Raw genomic sequence first — 17,182 nt, forward strand, 5'->3', positions numbered from 1 at the left:
TGCAATATTAGGGTGGATATTGATTATTTTAACTAATATACTAAATGAAGAATTGTAAAAAAAGTTGAACAAAATATTTACAGATTTTTTTAGAGAGCATTGCAGTATTTTTTTATGTTAACATAGGGAGTGCTTTATACACAGGTATATAATGAAATGTAAAGAAGTATAGAATAACAATGTGTTTTATATCAATGTATTTTGGAAATCGTTAAACATTTTTTGGGAAGGAACGTTTTAAATAATAATCCTAGCACTGTTTAACGGGAACCTTAATTAGTACGCATGATTATAGTTCGGTTAAAGATGGTATCTGGATTAGGAAACACAGTACCTTTCGTAATTGAACCAGTGGCCATGATGTTTGAAGGGCCTTATTAAATCTACACGTCTTCCCAGATCTATTTCTTGCATTAAAGAAAAATATTATTAATTATAAAAGTTTTAAAGACAGATTTATGACCGTTCTTAGTTTGCAAAAGTCTTATAACTTATCACTTATATAAGCAAAAATTAACATCTGTTCATAAAATTCACAAATATAAGGAACTTTAAATAATTAAATATTGAGATAAAGTTACATTGTAAGAAAAACTGGATTCATATTTTAATCAATATTCTTATTTGGAAGGTACCTAAAATGTAATATGTTTGTATAATATTTTGTGTTACCTGAGTTAGTTTATCGTACTACTACAAAGAGTAACATCTTAAAATTACGCTGGTTTTACGTACGCTAATTTATTTATATATAGTAAAATACTATTTATAAACATCCGTTCTCTTAATAAACACATAAACGGTAAACCCTAAACCCACGTCATCTCAAAGGATAACGATAACAAAAGATGAAGCGAGTTGCACTTGACACCAAGCTCTGACAATCAATGCTAGTTCCCGGTTTCTCTACCGTGAGCGCCACCGTAGCGCTAGACGACGATATGCTCAGTATGCGTCTGACCGTCGAACAGAGCGTATGTTAGAGGTTAGGTGCTCAGCGTTCTCTAACACGCGTTTAGGAATTGCGTTTACGTGGTGGTAGTGCGGGACGAAGGATTGTTCGTATATTTAGGATATCCGTGGATTCTTTCAGCGGATCTATTATGGAAGTTTCGAGGAGAACTATTTGGATCGCCCCGAACCTAGTTGCAGCGCTATTTCTGGCCCTCGTTTTAAGTGGTGAGTGACTGTTTTGTTCTGTAAACAGTATTGTGTTTAGGTTATTATTCCTCATTTTGATGATAAATGTTTGGTGTTAAGGTTGATTTATCAATTTTTAAGCCTTGAATGTGTCACTCAGCAATAATAGTTTGTGGTATTCAAATATTTATTGCAATATAGTTTCAAAGATGTCGATAAAAGTTGAAATAATTAGCTTTAGTAATTAAGTACGTAATACATGACATGAACAGTATGCAACTCTTTGAGAAATTGATATTTACGTTGCAGTGTAAGTTTGTCTTAGAGAAACCTGATGCTCTAATGATGCCAGTTCTTGAAGTATATTAGATAAAAACTTTTTATCACAAATATATACATTGATAACTTACTATTAAATCAATAACATCAAGGAAACATAGTTACAACACTAGCTTACGACGCACGAACTTAAAATCTAAATCATGTCTTTACTAAATGAATACTATACTAAATGCATTTAACTTGTTTCTTAAAAATATTTCAAAATACGATTAAAATTATTATTTCCAACAAACAACATTAAAATAAACATAAGTTTAAATTAGCTGTGTTTATATTACAATGAAAAAAATCACTATTTAATATATTGATTTTAGGCTTAGCAAATGTTAAAAATAAGGATAAATACCATTATTAAATATTATCCCGATTAACCCGAACGCATTAGCATTTTCATTTTATGTCATACACGACCCCTTAATATAATTAATGAGATTCCCGCATGCCTGAATACTGATACCTTCATTAACAAACCACTTTCATTTTTATAGTATTAATTGCAATTTAGGAAATGAACAGTTATTGGTTATTTATTCATTAAACAATTGGTAAAATGTTCAGTCAAAATTCTCCATTCAAATTATCAATGTCACAATAAATTATTTTGGTAGTATTATTGTATTGTATCAATGTTTGTTTCCACATATAGCTTTTTCAAATGACACCAACACCGTCAATAACATTTATTATTGTACTACATACAATAAACATACGTTTTTAAAGTGTAACAGGAAAAACTAGTTCATAAATAAATCCACAAATCAAATTCACAAATAAAACCAGGACACGATAATTTTATAAGTAAAACAACGCATATTGTGATAAAATAATATTAAATCCGCAGCTGCTATAATTGCTCAGTGTTTAGAAATAATGTGTCAGATGCACACCCTAAGCCCGTGTTCATCCAGGCTTTAATTTTTATTAAAGCTTAAAGCGTATCAGGTGCACGTTTTATCAGCAGCTGAAAGTGGGTCATCGGAAGCGCATGCGCCCCCAGCGGTCGCCGCCATTGCTATTTATTTTGACTTTGAGGTTAAAGTAGAGTGCCCCATTAACAATTCACCACGTGTTAATGTTTACAAGACTTTCAAAGGATTTCATTTGCACCGCATTTCTCAATTTTCTATCTCAAACCTTACAAAAATATTCTTGATTTCGCTTCAATGTGGATTTATGAGATTAGTATTTAAAACTTATATACTATTTAGTAGTTAATTTTTTTATTTACAAGTACAAATAAGTTTATTTAGTAAAATATGTTTAATGCACAATTAATTGTGAACATAGCATTGTGCATGACATTCTGAGGTCCAGATGAAATATTACCTCATTCAGGGAACCACCTTTGACAGCGGTAGAGAGGGTAAAATGAAAAGTCCCACTTCCCTTTACCATTCTATGAATTTTGCATCACTTTCCTGGTGAGTTTGTAAACAGTTGACGAGGGAATACATGCGGCTCTTTCATCTTTTGTAATATCTGTAGCTTTACAAGGTAAAAAGACTTTCGTATGCTACTTTCAAGCAAGATAATATGCTAATATATTATTAGAGCGTATTGTGACAAGAGTAAAATCTTGCATATGCGCTCATTATACCTGCAAAACTCACGAGGAACTTCTCATCTTCTTATATACGAAACACAGTAAATTAAATGGTAAAAGCATTAGGCGTTTTAACTTCGAACGTGAAAAACTAAATAAAATTTACAGTGGCTTAACATATGGCATTAAGAGATACATTTAGCATTCAAACATAAAACCGTACAGTGGAAACATTCTATGTAGGTCACAAGATATACGCAGTAGTAGCTTTAGTTTTGTATTCGCGGCAGAAGGTGTTTTTATATAAAGGTTGCCTTCATAAACAATAAATAACTGTACGCTAAAGGTTTTTCTCCTAAGGTACAAAATCTATTAAAATATGTCAAGTTTATCAGAATATCTCAATAAAGTAGGTTAAACCTAATTCAAGAGATACGTAGATTATTATGAACATATCGAATTATGTTATGAGGCATAACAGCTCCTTAATGATCAGGTTTCTTTAACGATTAAAATACAATTCAAATTACATCATAGGTTTATATGAAAAACAATAAAATATTAACCCTGCAAATATTTTTTTATAGCCTTTTCAATTCAGTTCTTAGAGTTGAAAATATTCACTTTACAGCGTTGTTTAGATACTTTGCAGTACAAGTTTGGAACAATGAGATACGATATTTCAATATTTCTTTATTTCTATATTCTTCTTGATTTCTTTGAGGTTCATAATTGGGAGAAGAGAAGTAGAATTGTAATACTGTACATCGAAAGTAAACCTTTTCAGTTGTTGAGACCAATTTAATTTTTTCAACAATGATTTAGTGGCTGGCTTTATAAGTCCTTGCATCACTATCATTGTCAATGAGAGGTTATAAACGAAAACACAACCTCTCATAGAAGTTATGAAGTAGTGATTTTAGTAGTTAGGAAACGATCTTAGGTAAAGTAGTGTACGAAGCTAAATACAACTAGTTAGTCTTTACGATACTCTTAGGAGTTTTAAAGGCACTCGCCAAGGCTCGTACCTTAAATGTTCTATTCGTGCCATAAATGCTATCCTTGTGCGATCGCTGCTATGGTAAACAAACTAATATATGGTTATTTTCAACACAATTTTCATTATTATTTTAGCTGTAAACAATATTTTTGATGTTTTTTTCAAATATAGGTTTTAATATCTCAAACAGTATGGTTTTATCATACATCAGTTATAATCATATAAAAAAAAAATCAACCATCAAAAATTGCTTTGTTATAGTTACTACTTTTAATCATTAATTCATAAAGAGGATGTTGTTTACATTTTTCACTAGACATGTAAGTGTATATTTATAAGTTAAATTATTAGTTAATCATCATCACGCATTTGCAACGATAAAGTAACACTGTCCGAACAATAGTAAAACACTAAGTTTGCAGGAATTATTTATAATTGCTCAGTGACAAAAATAGCGTATATTAAAAAATTTTTGAGCATTTATTCCTGACGAAAAAGACTCTCTCGGCAAATTCAAAATTATTTTTGCAGAACGTTCAAAGTAGACGTACGCTGCTTTACTGGGTCAGTGGCCTGGATTGTCAATGGACAGTGTCTAGTAATAGACAGGTATCAATAGATTGTCGCATTAGTTCTGCACCTGCGCACTCTAGTTAGCAGGCTAAGAGACATGCGCGCGACAGCTAGGCAAGTGTCATGCGCACGACCACAGACCAATTCTACGCTCTTTCTTCTTCTTAACGTGTAAAATGAAATCCCATCAGTTTAAATTGAGAACGTGATTGATATCGACTATTATGTGACGTCTAAAAATCCTACTTATGCAAAATAAATAATTTAGTTCCTATTATTAAATGTATTTCTTCACAAAATTTATAAACGTAGCTTAAATTTAACAGAACAGTTGCGTGGAAGTTTTTCCAACACATAAAGTATGGTAACTTTGGTATTGCATCGTATTTACAAATTTGAAAATAGTATTACGTAGGCCTAATCTGAAAGTAATATCTAGCAAAGAAAATGTATAAATATGTTTGTTTAAAAACTACATTTGTAAATAGCCATCCTTTGAATAAATGTTTTCAAAGTTGTTAGATGTGTTAATATATGTGTTATTTTCTACAATACGAATTTCTTTATGTGAATTATGAAAAAAGTTGAAATAAGCTTGGACTCACTTTCAAATGATTCTGTTCAATCCTCCTATTTGATTTGCCTAAAAGAGGTTGTAAACCTTACTTCAGGTTTAACTGAATTGCTTTCACACAGTGACAAGTCAGAAATAGACACTGAGCATCAATTATTGGATGTCAGAACCCGGTCCTCAAAGGAAATACAATCAGTAGCGGTTATTATAACGTATGTACTTGCGGATGTACTTGAAATGTAGCATGATTTTATTACCAGCTGAGCTATTTGTACCTTATTTATGGTCATAATAGTAAACATACTTAATGCGTAATCCTTTTAATTCGAATAACAACCATAAAACCTTTAATTTAAATAACAAATCCACTATAACAGGGAAATTTTATCCAACGTTATACAAATCTACGAACCTGATGAATTTTAAAATCTTAAGTCTGAAACAGATCGTACGGGTTTTAGAATACGACTTTATCTTTAATTCTGGGCAAATTATGCATTGAGTTACCACTTATGAAATACAAGTAAACGATATATTTGCCTTCGACTATTAAAATCATGTCTGTATTTTTATGCATATAATACCTTAATAGTATATGCTCTAAAATTTAAATATTTATTTCCTGGTTGTTGGGAATAATACAATTTAAACAACTATTATCATGTTAAAAACTGTTACTTTCTAATACTAAGGTTGTTGTGTGTGTAGGGACTAATCACATTAAAACAACTATTAATATAATGAAAAACTATGTACCAAATAAATGTGTGCTTTAAACAGTTTTGTAAATCTACCTACAAAGATACTAAAACTTAATATAATTTTTAAATTTAAGTAATTTAGTAAAATAATCTAGGCAAAAGTAATTTAGGCAAAAACGTAATTTGCCACGACCATTTTTTTATTAATGGTCGACCATTAATTTTTTTTCAATTAAAATGCCAACCTATTTAATGATTCTACGTCATCTATTCCCTTTCCCCATGAATTATGCAGCGTAATATGGCGATTTTTCAAAGAACACAAATTTATATCAAAATAAAAATTCTTAAAAATTGATTAGGAGGAGAACAAATTGGTAAATATGCATTATTTGTATCTCAAATAAGCGAAAATTCGTCTACTACCGAAAATCACCTATACATTAGTCAACACCCTGATGAAAAATAAGCTATAGTCTTTTGCTATAGTAGGCTACTTATCAATACAAGTGTTTTTTGACGTCTTTGCTACAAAATGTAAATTTAAATCGTATCTACAATATTCAAACCCAACATTTGAAACAATAAATATGAACCCCAAATCAATATACTCACAATTTCTAGATATTCACGAAAATCCCAATTCCTTTATTGACTATGTTAAAAAAACATCCTAAAACAAATTTTAATAACTATTATAACAGCTGCTGTATTAACGGTTGCAACTGTTTCAACAACTACAAGCTGAGACGTTCAGCGGCATCCTCAGTTAGTGAAACCTCTTCTCGATTACAGCATTACGCAGCGGGGGCCAAGCGTTTTTTGGGGCCGTTGGGTGCCAAATCTTACCACCTGGGAGGCCACATGGCAGGAAGTGTCGGGGGGGGGGGGGAGGTGGAGGGGGAGTAAATCCGATCTGACAGATTACAAGAGCAATCTGTTCTTGCATCATCTGACACCACGTTATTAGTGGGTTGGATTACTTACGTATGTGGTAAGAGAAGGCCTCCTGTTAAACCAATGTCTATATTACAGTAGGTTAGGTTATGTTAGGTTGGACTCGGCTTATTGTTTTTGTTACATAAGTATAAATTAAAATGGATTATATGTTGATAGTTCATATAAAAATACCAGTACTAGTTGTACCTCACCTTAAATAGAACAGATGCGTTTACTATTACTAAACAAGTACCTAGTACGGAAAGTACAACGAAAAATATTTCAAATATGTGCTTTTAACAATCTATGTAAAACAAATGCACCAATAAAAAGTATCTAAACCCACAATTGTCTAAACCATAAATCGATTATCCTGCTACTATAAAACATATTTTATATTGTTATTCATATGCATGATGCCAAACAATAAAGAATAATATGCCTATATTAAGAAACAACTTATAACCCTTGATTATAACATAAAATTCGAAGTTTCCAGTATAGGTTGTAACACATTATTTAGAATACATCCTATCCAATGTTATGAACACTTTTAAAAGATCTTAGGTAAAGTTGTTGGTGAGACTTGATTACTTTAAAAGTGGAAGATAGGATAGGTAAGTTGCATGAGATAAACGCAGATTTGTTTTGCAAGAAAAAGATGTGATTATTTGTATACTCATAAATGATATACTTAAAAGATAAAATACACATTTTTGATGCTATGTCGACTGACAAATGGGGACAGTTTTGTCATCAATCCAATCACTCTGTGGTTTACGTTACAATTGGATTTTTAAATTGTATTATTCCATATTTTTGTTATAACCATCCATTTTGTCTCTCCATCACCTAAATAACGTCCTTAACCATAGTTTTTATAACATTTCGCTAAATGGTTGAGTAAACCCCTTTTTAGTCAAACTTTTGCAGCTTAATTATTCATGTTATTACGTGGAAAACTATTTGAATGAACGTTTAAATATCCTAACTGAGTTTAGGAAATATAATTTCACTGAAATAATTTTGCGGGAATTTTCCTTTACTGTAAGTTAAAATGTAATAATTAAATACTGACTTGGTTTGTAGTAGTATTTTTTTGGATTCTAGCTAAGTTGAATTACATAACTTTAGGTACAATTTTATTATGCTTCACTTACACAAAAATGCGTACATGTTTACTACCAGTATTTATTGTACAGATAAATATAACTCTTGTTTTATGTATAAATGTATTTCATTACTCTGAAAGTTAGAATGAAAAAACCATTATTACTCAATCAAGCAAGAACGCCTAAGGGAATTCGATTAGGCACAGTGATAGATCCTACTCGGCTCAGGCTAAAGGCATGTTTGTGTTTCAAGCTTTTGACCTAAAGCTTTGATCCATAGTTTTAAGGCTTCTACTACTGTATACGTTTATGCGGTTATTTGTAGCATTGTCGATAGAAACAGTACACAAACTAATTATTTTTGGTGTTCAATTACTGCCCTTTGCCAAATGCTTTAATTTCACATGGGTTAAATAAATTTATCTGAGTAACAATAAATTAAGTAGAAACTGTCGAGAAAGAATTAGCAATAATTTGAATAAAAATTCAATATACTGTGGACAATCGTTGATGTTCCTCAGTAAACTCAAAACTATACATTTGTGTGACTAAATACACCTGCAATTAAATAGCTTTAACGAAACTAAGCCTGTGTTGTGGCTAATAGTAATTTTAGTAATTTAACTTTGCAACATTTCTTAATTAGTAAAACATGTTATAGTAAGCTTGCTTGAGTTATTTAAATCAGTGCCATATATTGTTATCTATAAAGTATTATTCTTACATAATGGCAATAAATATATTTCAAAGATAATATAATTTGAAGCATGAACGAAACAACTATGAAATATTGGGATAATATTCATATTGGGATTACAGTTGGTGTAGTAAATAGTTCTTGATTTGATGGATTAAGTAATCGCAAACGAAAGAAAGCTTAACTGATTGTCTGGTTCTGGTTTCAATTACTGAACAAACTTGATTAAATTGGAACCGACTATTTTGTCAGGCTCAATCCGAAAGGTATTTTTATAGCAAATAAAATAATACACTATAATTGTTTTCACAAGTTGAATATAACCACAATGTATTCTTTAAATCGATCTTTTCGAGTTGATAAAATTCGTATTTAATCAATGTTAAAAAATGTATTAACCATCGATCTTTCCTTAAAACTTATATAACAAAAATAATTTTAGAATTAACAAATTGTGTGTTTAAAATTTGTTTTATAAAATAAATAGTTATGTATCGTTAAATGTATATTTGAAAGTGAAAATTTTTTTGTGAAACAAATAAGCTAATGATTCTTCACTACGCTTTAAGGATGTATAGCCTACAGATATCTTATAAATTTGTTGTTGTTTAATTCATTTCTCATTTACGCCATTTTTAAATTACTGAATGATATGTAGGTTTTATTTTATAATTTATAACATATATTTTTGTTAAATAACACAAATAATTGTAATAAGTGTATTGTATTTATGGTAACCTTAAGAAAGCCTGAACAGACACCTAACGAAAACAACAGTCTTTTTAGGAAATGTTCGCAGAAAATCGCTTTAGGTTAAATTTAAAATAAAAGTCAATAAAAAATATTGAATAAAGCAAAATATGCTCATTTCCATATTTTAAAGATTTGTATTGCTTATTTTAATACAATAAATTAACAACGTTTACCATATATTAATTCGTAATGATATTAAAATGTACTTTTAATTACTACATAAATATAATTAAAATATTGAAACGGATAAATTATAAATACATATTATGGTCAAATCAAAATAATATCAAAGAGATCATTACAAAATGGAAAAGCATGCCATCGTATTTTGGTGGTCAAATAAAATTTATCCGGTAAAATTAATTAGTCGTACAAAATCAAATAACGATTGAAAGCCAGTGCAATAATAACACATGATAAAATATCCTTAACAATTAAACTATTTTTTATTTTCTTTCTGATTTAGGATCAAACGCCATACTCTCAGAACTTTCAATTTAATTAAATTTATCATCTATACATCATGTACGAGTGGAATGTCCCTAACAAGGCTGCTTTGAATAAGCAATGAGTGACCAATGCATCAATTATTTCATCTTCAATATTGTCACCACTGACCAATGATTAAAATCCACTATGTTGAGGGGTCATCTATTTGAACTGTTATGAGTTGATCAAGTATTTTATTTTTCGTTTGCGTCTGTCCTTGTTGTGTATAAATAATTTAAATTTTTAAAAAAGTTAGAGGTGCAGTATAAATGTTTTAGAACGATTGTTTACGACTCTTCCATATCAGACGACTTATTTGTAGAGGCATTTCACTAGAGTAACTTTCATCAATTAAGACTTGTTTAATTTAATTCAAAATTGAACTAAAAATAGTTTCTTAGAAATTAAAATGCGATCAGAAAACATTTCCCTGATAAAAATGCTTTTGTTGCTTTTATTTGAGATGAATTATAGTTATATACAAAATTTTTCAATGGAATAAGTGAATTTAGCACATCCCTAGTTTAAATCATAAGTTTTTAATGAACACAGAAAATTTGACTTTAGAAAATTTTTATCAAATAAGGTGTAACTAATAATACTTAATTTGTCCTAAAACAATGAGACCTGGTTTTATCTCCTACATTATCTTCTAATTTATTTAGTTTTTTTGTAACTAAATTACGTATAGCTAAAGTTAAAGTTGATGCCGTTCTGCTGATTTAATTACACTAGTAATTCAATTAATCAATCAATAATCGAGATGAGGACACGACCTTGGTGTTTATTTTAACCTAATATGAGTGAAGAATTAGTGTAAAATGGTGTGAGATAATCGTTTAGCTTTGTCGCTGAGAAAGATCAGCTGTTTTATTAGCTAGGATCATTTATTTGAAGCCGACAGCTGGGTCCAGTTTCTAACTATAAAAAAAGCTACTGACTTTTCCCAGGATCGAACCGGTGACCTTTTGATTGTCACTCGATCATTATAACCACTCGGCTATCCAGTGGATGCTATTACTGTAAATTCAATTAGTTAAACTGTGTCACGTCCAAACTACCGAGTTGGTGTCATGATAATGGCATATTGCTGGATTAGCATATTGGCGGATTCCGTCGGCAGTTATCGATTCTAAAGGCTACATTGGTTAATCTATGTGCCTTTTAAAGTGATCTACGTATCATATGTTTTCAACAAGGCACTAAATTGTAGTGTTTGTGTTGTAATTCAGTAAATTTTCCAGTTTATCTAAGACAGTTGTAGGTTAAATAATTATCTGTTGGTATTTAGTAGGTCTTATAGTATATCGTAATTGAAATAATGAGTTTCTTCTTGCACTTTCTTTCTCAAACATTTTAAGGAAAGATTACAAATTATAACTTTAAAGCTTCTGTAAAATAATGCACACCAATAAATGTACTATAATAACTATACAAATGTTATTTTTTATAATATATTTGGGAAAATATTGTATTTCTCAAACAAAAGATATTGAATATCGCAGAAAAATACAAACTTTGTAATACAATTTTAAAAAGTATTTTAACTATTAGTTAAGGATGATTACAGCACTAAGAGTTATTACCGTAGAGACGGATAGTTGACATAGTATAAAGTGGACGTCAAAATGTTTCATTATTCACCATATTGAGTCAAGTATAATAAGAACTAGGTAAAATATTTTTCCCTTTTTTTTTTGCATGAGTAATGTTGAAAACTCATCTTCAGCAATCCCACTTGAATTAATGTAATGATAAAATAAGCTATTTTTTGCTTTCTGTATTTTCCTCCTGGCATTTGTTGTTGCATAATTATATTATTATCATTATGCAACGATGCAACGCTTATGCAACGTGTGGTATAAGCGTAACCTCGTAGTAATTTTTTTTATTAGGGACTGCGTAGGAGAGAACGTTATATTATCCTGTTGGTATTTAATCCATTTGATCTAAAGCTTTGATTTGAACATTTACATTTTAAGATGATGTCACTAATTTACAATTATTTATTAATTACAAATTGGTGTTTTTTTTTTTTTTTTTTTTTTTTTTTTTTTTTTTTTTTTTTTTTTTTTGTAAGAGATCCGGTTATGTTTACTTTTTGTATGATAACCATTTGAAATAGTTTTTTCCTCGATATAAACCCTTTGTTTACTAGAGCATGAATAAATGAAACTATTTTGAAAATACGTTAAACTATATAATAATAATAACTTACTTATCATAGAAAATATTTACGCGTAACACTTACAGCTGACTTAACATTTTGCAGTTAGAGCTACAAAGAAATTATTTTGTTATTTGTCTTCCACCGTTTCTTTTAACTTGGTGTTAAACACGATATAAAATATTGTCAATTATTATACAAATAATGTTTTAAAATAATTTTATTAAAAAATATTAGCAATAGTTAAATATCTAAATATAAATTATTAATGTTTATGACTTAAATCTACTATTTATCAAATAGTGTATATGTTTAGTATTGCAATAAAATATTGAATTTAAACTACATCTTAAAGATAATATTTAATAAACTAATGCTAAATTATTAAAAGTGAAGATAGTTTAAATATCTATAATGCAGCATAGATTAATTTGATTTTTAATGATTTTATAGATAAAGTAATGACAAACGGAAGTAAGCTTAACTGATTGTAGGCCCATGGTTCTGGTTTCAAATAAGGAAGAAACATGATTAAATTGAAACCAACTATTTCGTAATTCCTTGAATCAAATTCAACCTGCAAAAGTACTTTTTATTATGAAATATAATTTACAAAAAAGCGTTGTTTATTGTGAGTTAAATAAAGTGATTTTTCATCAGCCACCTGTATAAGAACTACTCGCCTTTGTCTCGCTGGGGGCTGCGTCCCCAGGCCCCCTTTTTTGGTTGGGGGTAAAAAGAAATGGGCCATGGCGCAAGACCTGCAATTGAGCCAAATTTCAGATCTTTAGCTAATCTAGAAGTGGGTAAAATTGATTTAGACCGATGCACCTGTAGGAATAACATTGGGGGGGATTTTAATTTTCGTGGGGGGGGAAGTTATATTTGTAAAATGTCACTTTTTGAAAAGGGCGCAAGATCAACAATCATGCCGAATTTCAGATATCAAGTTAATCTAGAAATGGGTAAACGTGATTTAGACTTATGCACCTGTAAGAATAACATTAGGGGGGAGGATTTAATATTTGGGGGGGGTTTAAAAATACGACGCCCCCAGGTCCCCTTTTTTGGTTGTGGGTAAATACAAATGGGCCATGGCGCAAGACCTACAATTGAGCCAAGTTTCAGATCTTTAGCTAATCTAGAAGTGGGTGAAATTGATTTAGACCGATGCACCTGTAGGAATAACATTGGGGGGGGGCGATTCTATATTTCGTGGGGGGGGAGTTATATTTGAAAAATTTCACTTTTCGGAAAGGGCGCAAGATCTACAATTATGCCTAATTTCAGATCTAGTCAATCTAGAAATGGGTAAACGTGATTTAGAATTATGCGGACGGGATGCGGATCATGGGAACGGGGATTTATGGTGTTTTTTATGGGGTAAATGTTATTCTCCATAAGAATAACATGGGGCTCGTAAAATTTTCAAATTTTGACATAAAATCTAAGTTTTGGGGGTCAAGCAGTAAAGTTACGAAAAAAACACGTAACGTGTAAAATTTAAAGTTAAGTAAGGAGAATACAAAGCAATATTAATTTTTGCAAAAACAAATTATTTAAGTATGAAAAATTGGCGAAAACCGGTAAAAAGAGAAAAAAGAAATTTACCAAATTTTGAAAGTAACGCGTTTTTATGTAGGAGGTCCGCCATTTTGGATTTTTGGCGAGGTTAAAATTTGACAATCTGACTTTTGCAAATTTCACCGTTAATATAAGATCCCCTACTACATTAATACCAAGTTTCAAGTCTCAAGCCCGTTTATAAGTGGTTCAGATGAGCATACCAAAGTAGGCATTTTTCAATGTTATTCTCCATAAGAATAACATGGGGCTTGTGAAAGTGGTAAAAAACCTTTAAATTTTGTTATTAAATAATTAATTGTTATTAAGTTTTGGGGGTTAAGGAGTAAAGATACAAAAAAACATTCAGTAAATAAAATTTAAAGTAAATTAAGGAGAATACAGAGCATTAATAATATCTGCAAAAAAGAATTATTTAAGTATGAAAAAATGGCGAAAACCGGAAAAATTTTGAAAGAAGTTTACTAAATTTTGAAATTAGGGCGTTTTTTGAAGCTTAAGGAGTGCAATTTTTGGAAAACGCCTAAGTGGGTTTTGTAGAAAATTTAATTTCCTTTCGCTAAGATTATTTCAAATCTTTTCTAGCTCTTACCGTTTTCAAGCTACATCAGGTTGAAAAAAGTGTTTTTTCGTTTTCAGAGGTCCGCCATTTGGATTTTTGGGTGGGTTAAAATTTGAAAATGGGACTTTTGCATATTTCACCAGTAATGTAAGATTTCATACTACAATACTACGCAAATTTGAAGTCTCTAGCACGTTTCTAAGTTGTTCAGATGAGCTTACCAAAGTCGGCAATTTTCAATGCTATTTCCCATAAGAATAACATGGGGGGGAAATTCGAAATTTCGGGGGGGTTCAAATATGAAAATGCGACTTTTCGGATTTTTCCCGGGGGTTTGGGCACTAGACCAACGACCACCGAAAATTTCAAGTCCCTTGCTAAAAATAAAACGATCGAACGTATGCATATCGATAGTAATTTTCCTTTATCAGAAAGAATACAAAATTATTTTTTTACAACATTAATTTTCCACATTCTTACTGTTTAAAAATTATAACAGGTAGTTAAATTTGTTATTTTTACCAACTACTGAAAAATAATTTTAGATATAGGTAACTTAAGTTATTAAAAACGTGGTGACTTTTACCAGCAGGTTTTTTTATCAGGCGAAAAATAAAAAATGACAAGAAGATCCTAGAAATCATTTGTTTAGCATTCTTTTGGACGATTACATATAGGTTATACTTTTTTGTATGAATTTGGTGGCTTTTTGTTTTTGATTCAAACTACTTTTTATTCAAATTACTTTTAATTCGTGTTTCGATTATGTGGTATAGTACACATTCTCGTTACTAAGCACGGGTACAGCAACAATTTTCTTATAACTTTTGGTAGTTGCTGTTTTAACAATGTAATAAAATTCTGTCAATAATTTCATTTTTGTTTTTAATCGTCAGTTACACAGTATTTTGAAACTTTTAGAACCATTTATTTGCCTCTTGTCGACGTTTACTGAATTTTTACTCTTAAAAACTATAGTGTTACATTAAAACCATTGTACTGTGTATTTTCGTTGTTTTTTATTCAGAGAAGATTTTACTCACATTTGAGACTGATGTTTTTTGTTTTATAGTCGTTATGCAATACGTAAATTAATCATATACCTATGTTATCTTCTAAAGTCTATAATTTATTGTCCATACCAACTGACTGCGTATGGCTGAAGTTAAATGTATTGCCATCAAACTGATTTTATTACACTAGTAAATTCAGTTACTGTAAACTCAATTAGTTGAACTGTGCCACGGCCAAACTACTAGGTTGGTGTCAGGATAATGGCATATTGCTTGATTTGCATATTGGGGAATTCCATCAGCAGTTATCGTTTGAAAAGGCTTTACTGATAATTTATCCTGATTTAAAAGCTATATAGCTATCACATTTTATCAATTAGGTGCTAAATTTTCTTCGTCTAAATATGGATTTTAAATATTATGCTCACGTTAAGATTGTACGAGGTTAATACCATAGTAGGTGTTGGAGATAGTTCCAAGCTGCTTTTTATGATTCAAAATAAAAGTTATTCAAAAATATGGACCCAGTATCGGGACTTAGTATCTCAAAATGTATAAATCGGAAAATTTCAAAGTTTTATTTACGCTGATTACAAATGCTCAATGTGTCCCTCCACGACAAACTATCTAAATCTAAGTGATAGCCGAACTCATCTAACACACCAGACAGCATCTCTTGTGTCATAAATTTCTTGAAATGTCTAAACCATCGGGTTATGTTTTTTTTTTCTAGCTGGTGGTTGATTACCGAAATCAAAGCGAAAAACCGGCTGTGCTGTAATGTAGTTTCGGTTTTTGTCAACTCTGTCACACAGAAAATCTTATGTTAGATAGTTGGCATCTTACTAACAGCAGAAGGTAAAAAAAATTGCTGACCATTGTTACGGTAACATTTTCGACCGTTTACAGAACAATGGTCAAAACACTTTGAAATATCCTTTTTTTAAAGGTGTAAAGTTTATGTCTATCTGATTTATACTTGTTGTACTTATTCTAAAATATACTAAGTCATGAAGTTGGGTCGATATTTTTTTAAATCACTGTAGTTTGATTCGATCACGAAGTTATTCAGTTGTAATTTATACATAAAGTCAAACATTGGAAACAAGTAAAACCTAAATTGTTATTTCATTTATTTACTTTAGAAAACCCGTCTTTATTAAAAGTACAGTTCAGTCCATCCAAAAATATAATTCGCTTCTCCAACTCAGGGTCTTTCTTTCTTTTTCTAAAAAAACATTTGAGACTTATTTACAAATTATTTATTTTTGCAAGAAAATGCAATATCCTTCAACTTTTTCCATCGTAGAATGACAGCGAAATGTAAAGGGATTTAACAATTAAAGCATACTTTTTACCAGATTGAGTCAAGTAGAATACGCAGAGAGTGGAATATTTCCGCTCTACCTATTTTGTCTGTTTAGTGTTGAAAACTTCTCTTCAGAGATTCCACTTGAAATCAAGTAATGAGATAAACAGATGTTGCGTTGGCCCAGCGTATTTTATAGATTTGTTGTATTGCAAAATGGCTAAGCTTGTCTAACTAGAACTTATAATTTATCTTTGTAATTAGTATGATATGTAGAAATTTCTAAAACAGAATTATGACACTTTTTCTGTACAATTTAAAATATTGTACAATGTAAAACAAAAGTACTGACATCTAATAAACCGCCCACTCTATTAATGTATCACTTAGAACATTTGTGATGAGTTATCTTAGGACTTATCGTTTCACTAAAACTCATTATGTTTTATAAATATATAATATGATTGATAAGCAAGGTCTAAAGTTTATATTTATCCATCATTTTGTAAAGAATAAACTTTTCTAATGAGGAGCCTGTCCAAGAAAAAAATGTTCCAGCTTGGTACAGAAAAGAAAAACAGTGTAAGGAATTAATCATACCTGTTTATATTCACTTGTTTATTCTCGTTCTTCGTCTAGTAAATTATCCAGTCCTCTTGTCACACAGCCTTTTACTGCCACAAT

The 17,182-nt window shown here is 30.4% G+C and overlaps 1 protein-coding gene across 2 annotated transcripts in view; it reads left to right on the forward strand.

Moving 5' to 3' along the window:
* Window positions 1–968: 968 nt before the first annotated feature.
* Window positions 969–17,182, forward strand: part of LOC129000052 (uncharacterized) — a 205,974-nt gene continuing 189,760 nt past the window's right edge. For both annotated transcript variants that reach the window (XM_054426907.1, XM_054426909.1), the window contains exon 1: window positions 969–1,179. In XM_054426907.1, coding sequence (XP_054282882.1) covers window positions 1,104–1,179 — 76 coding nt within the window. In that variant the 5' untranslated portion in view covers window positions 969–1,103. The remainder of the gene's footprint in view (window positions 1,180–17,182) is intronic.

The sequence above is a fragment of the Macrosteles quadrilineatus genome, unplaced genomic scaffold (genome assembly GCF_028750875.1).
Source record: "Macrosteles quadrilineatus isolate MER2022 unplaced genomic scaffold, UCM_ALF_1.0 Scaffold_8__2_contigs__length_117827958, whole genome shotgun sequence".
Lineage (NCBI taxonomy): Eukaryota > Metazoa > Arthropoda > Insecta > Hemiptera > Cicadellidae > Macrosteles > Macrosteles quadrilineatus.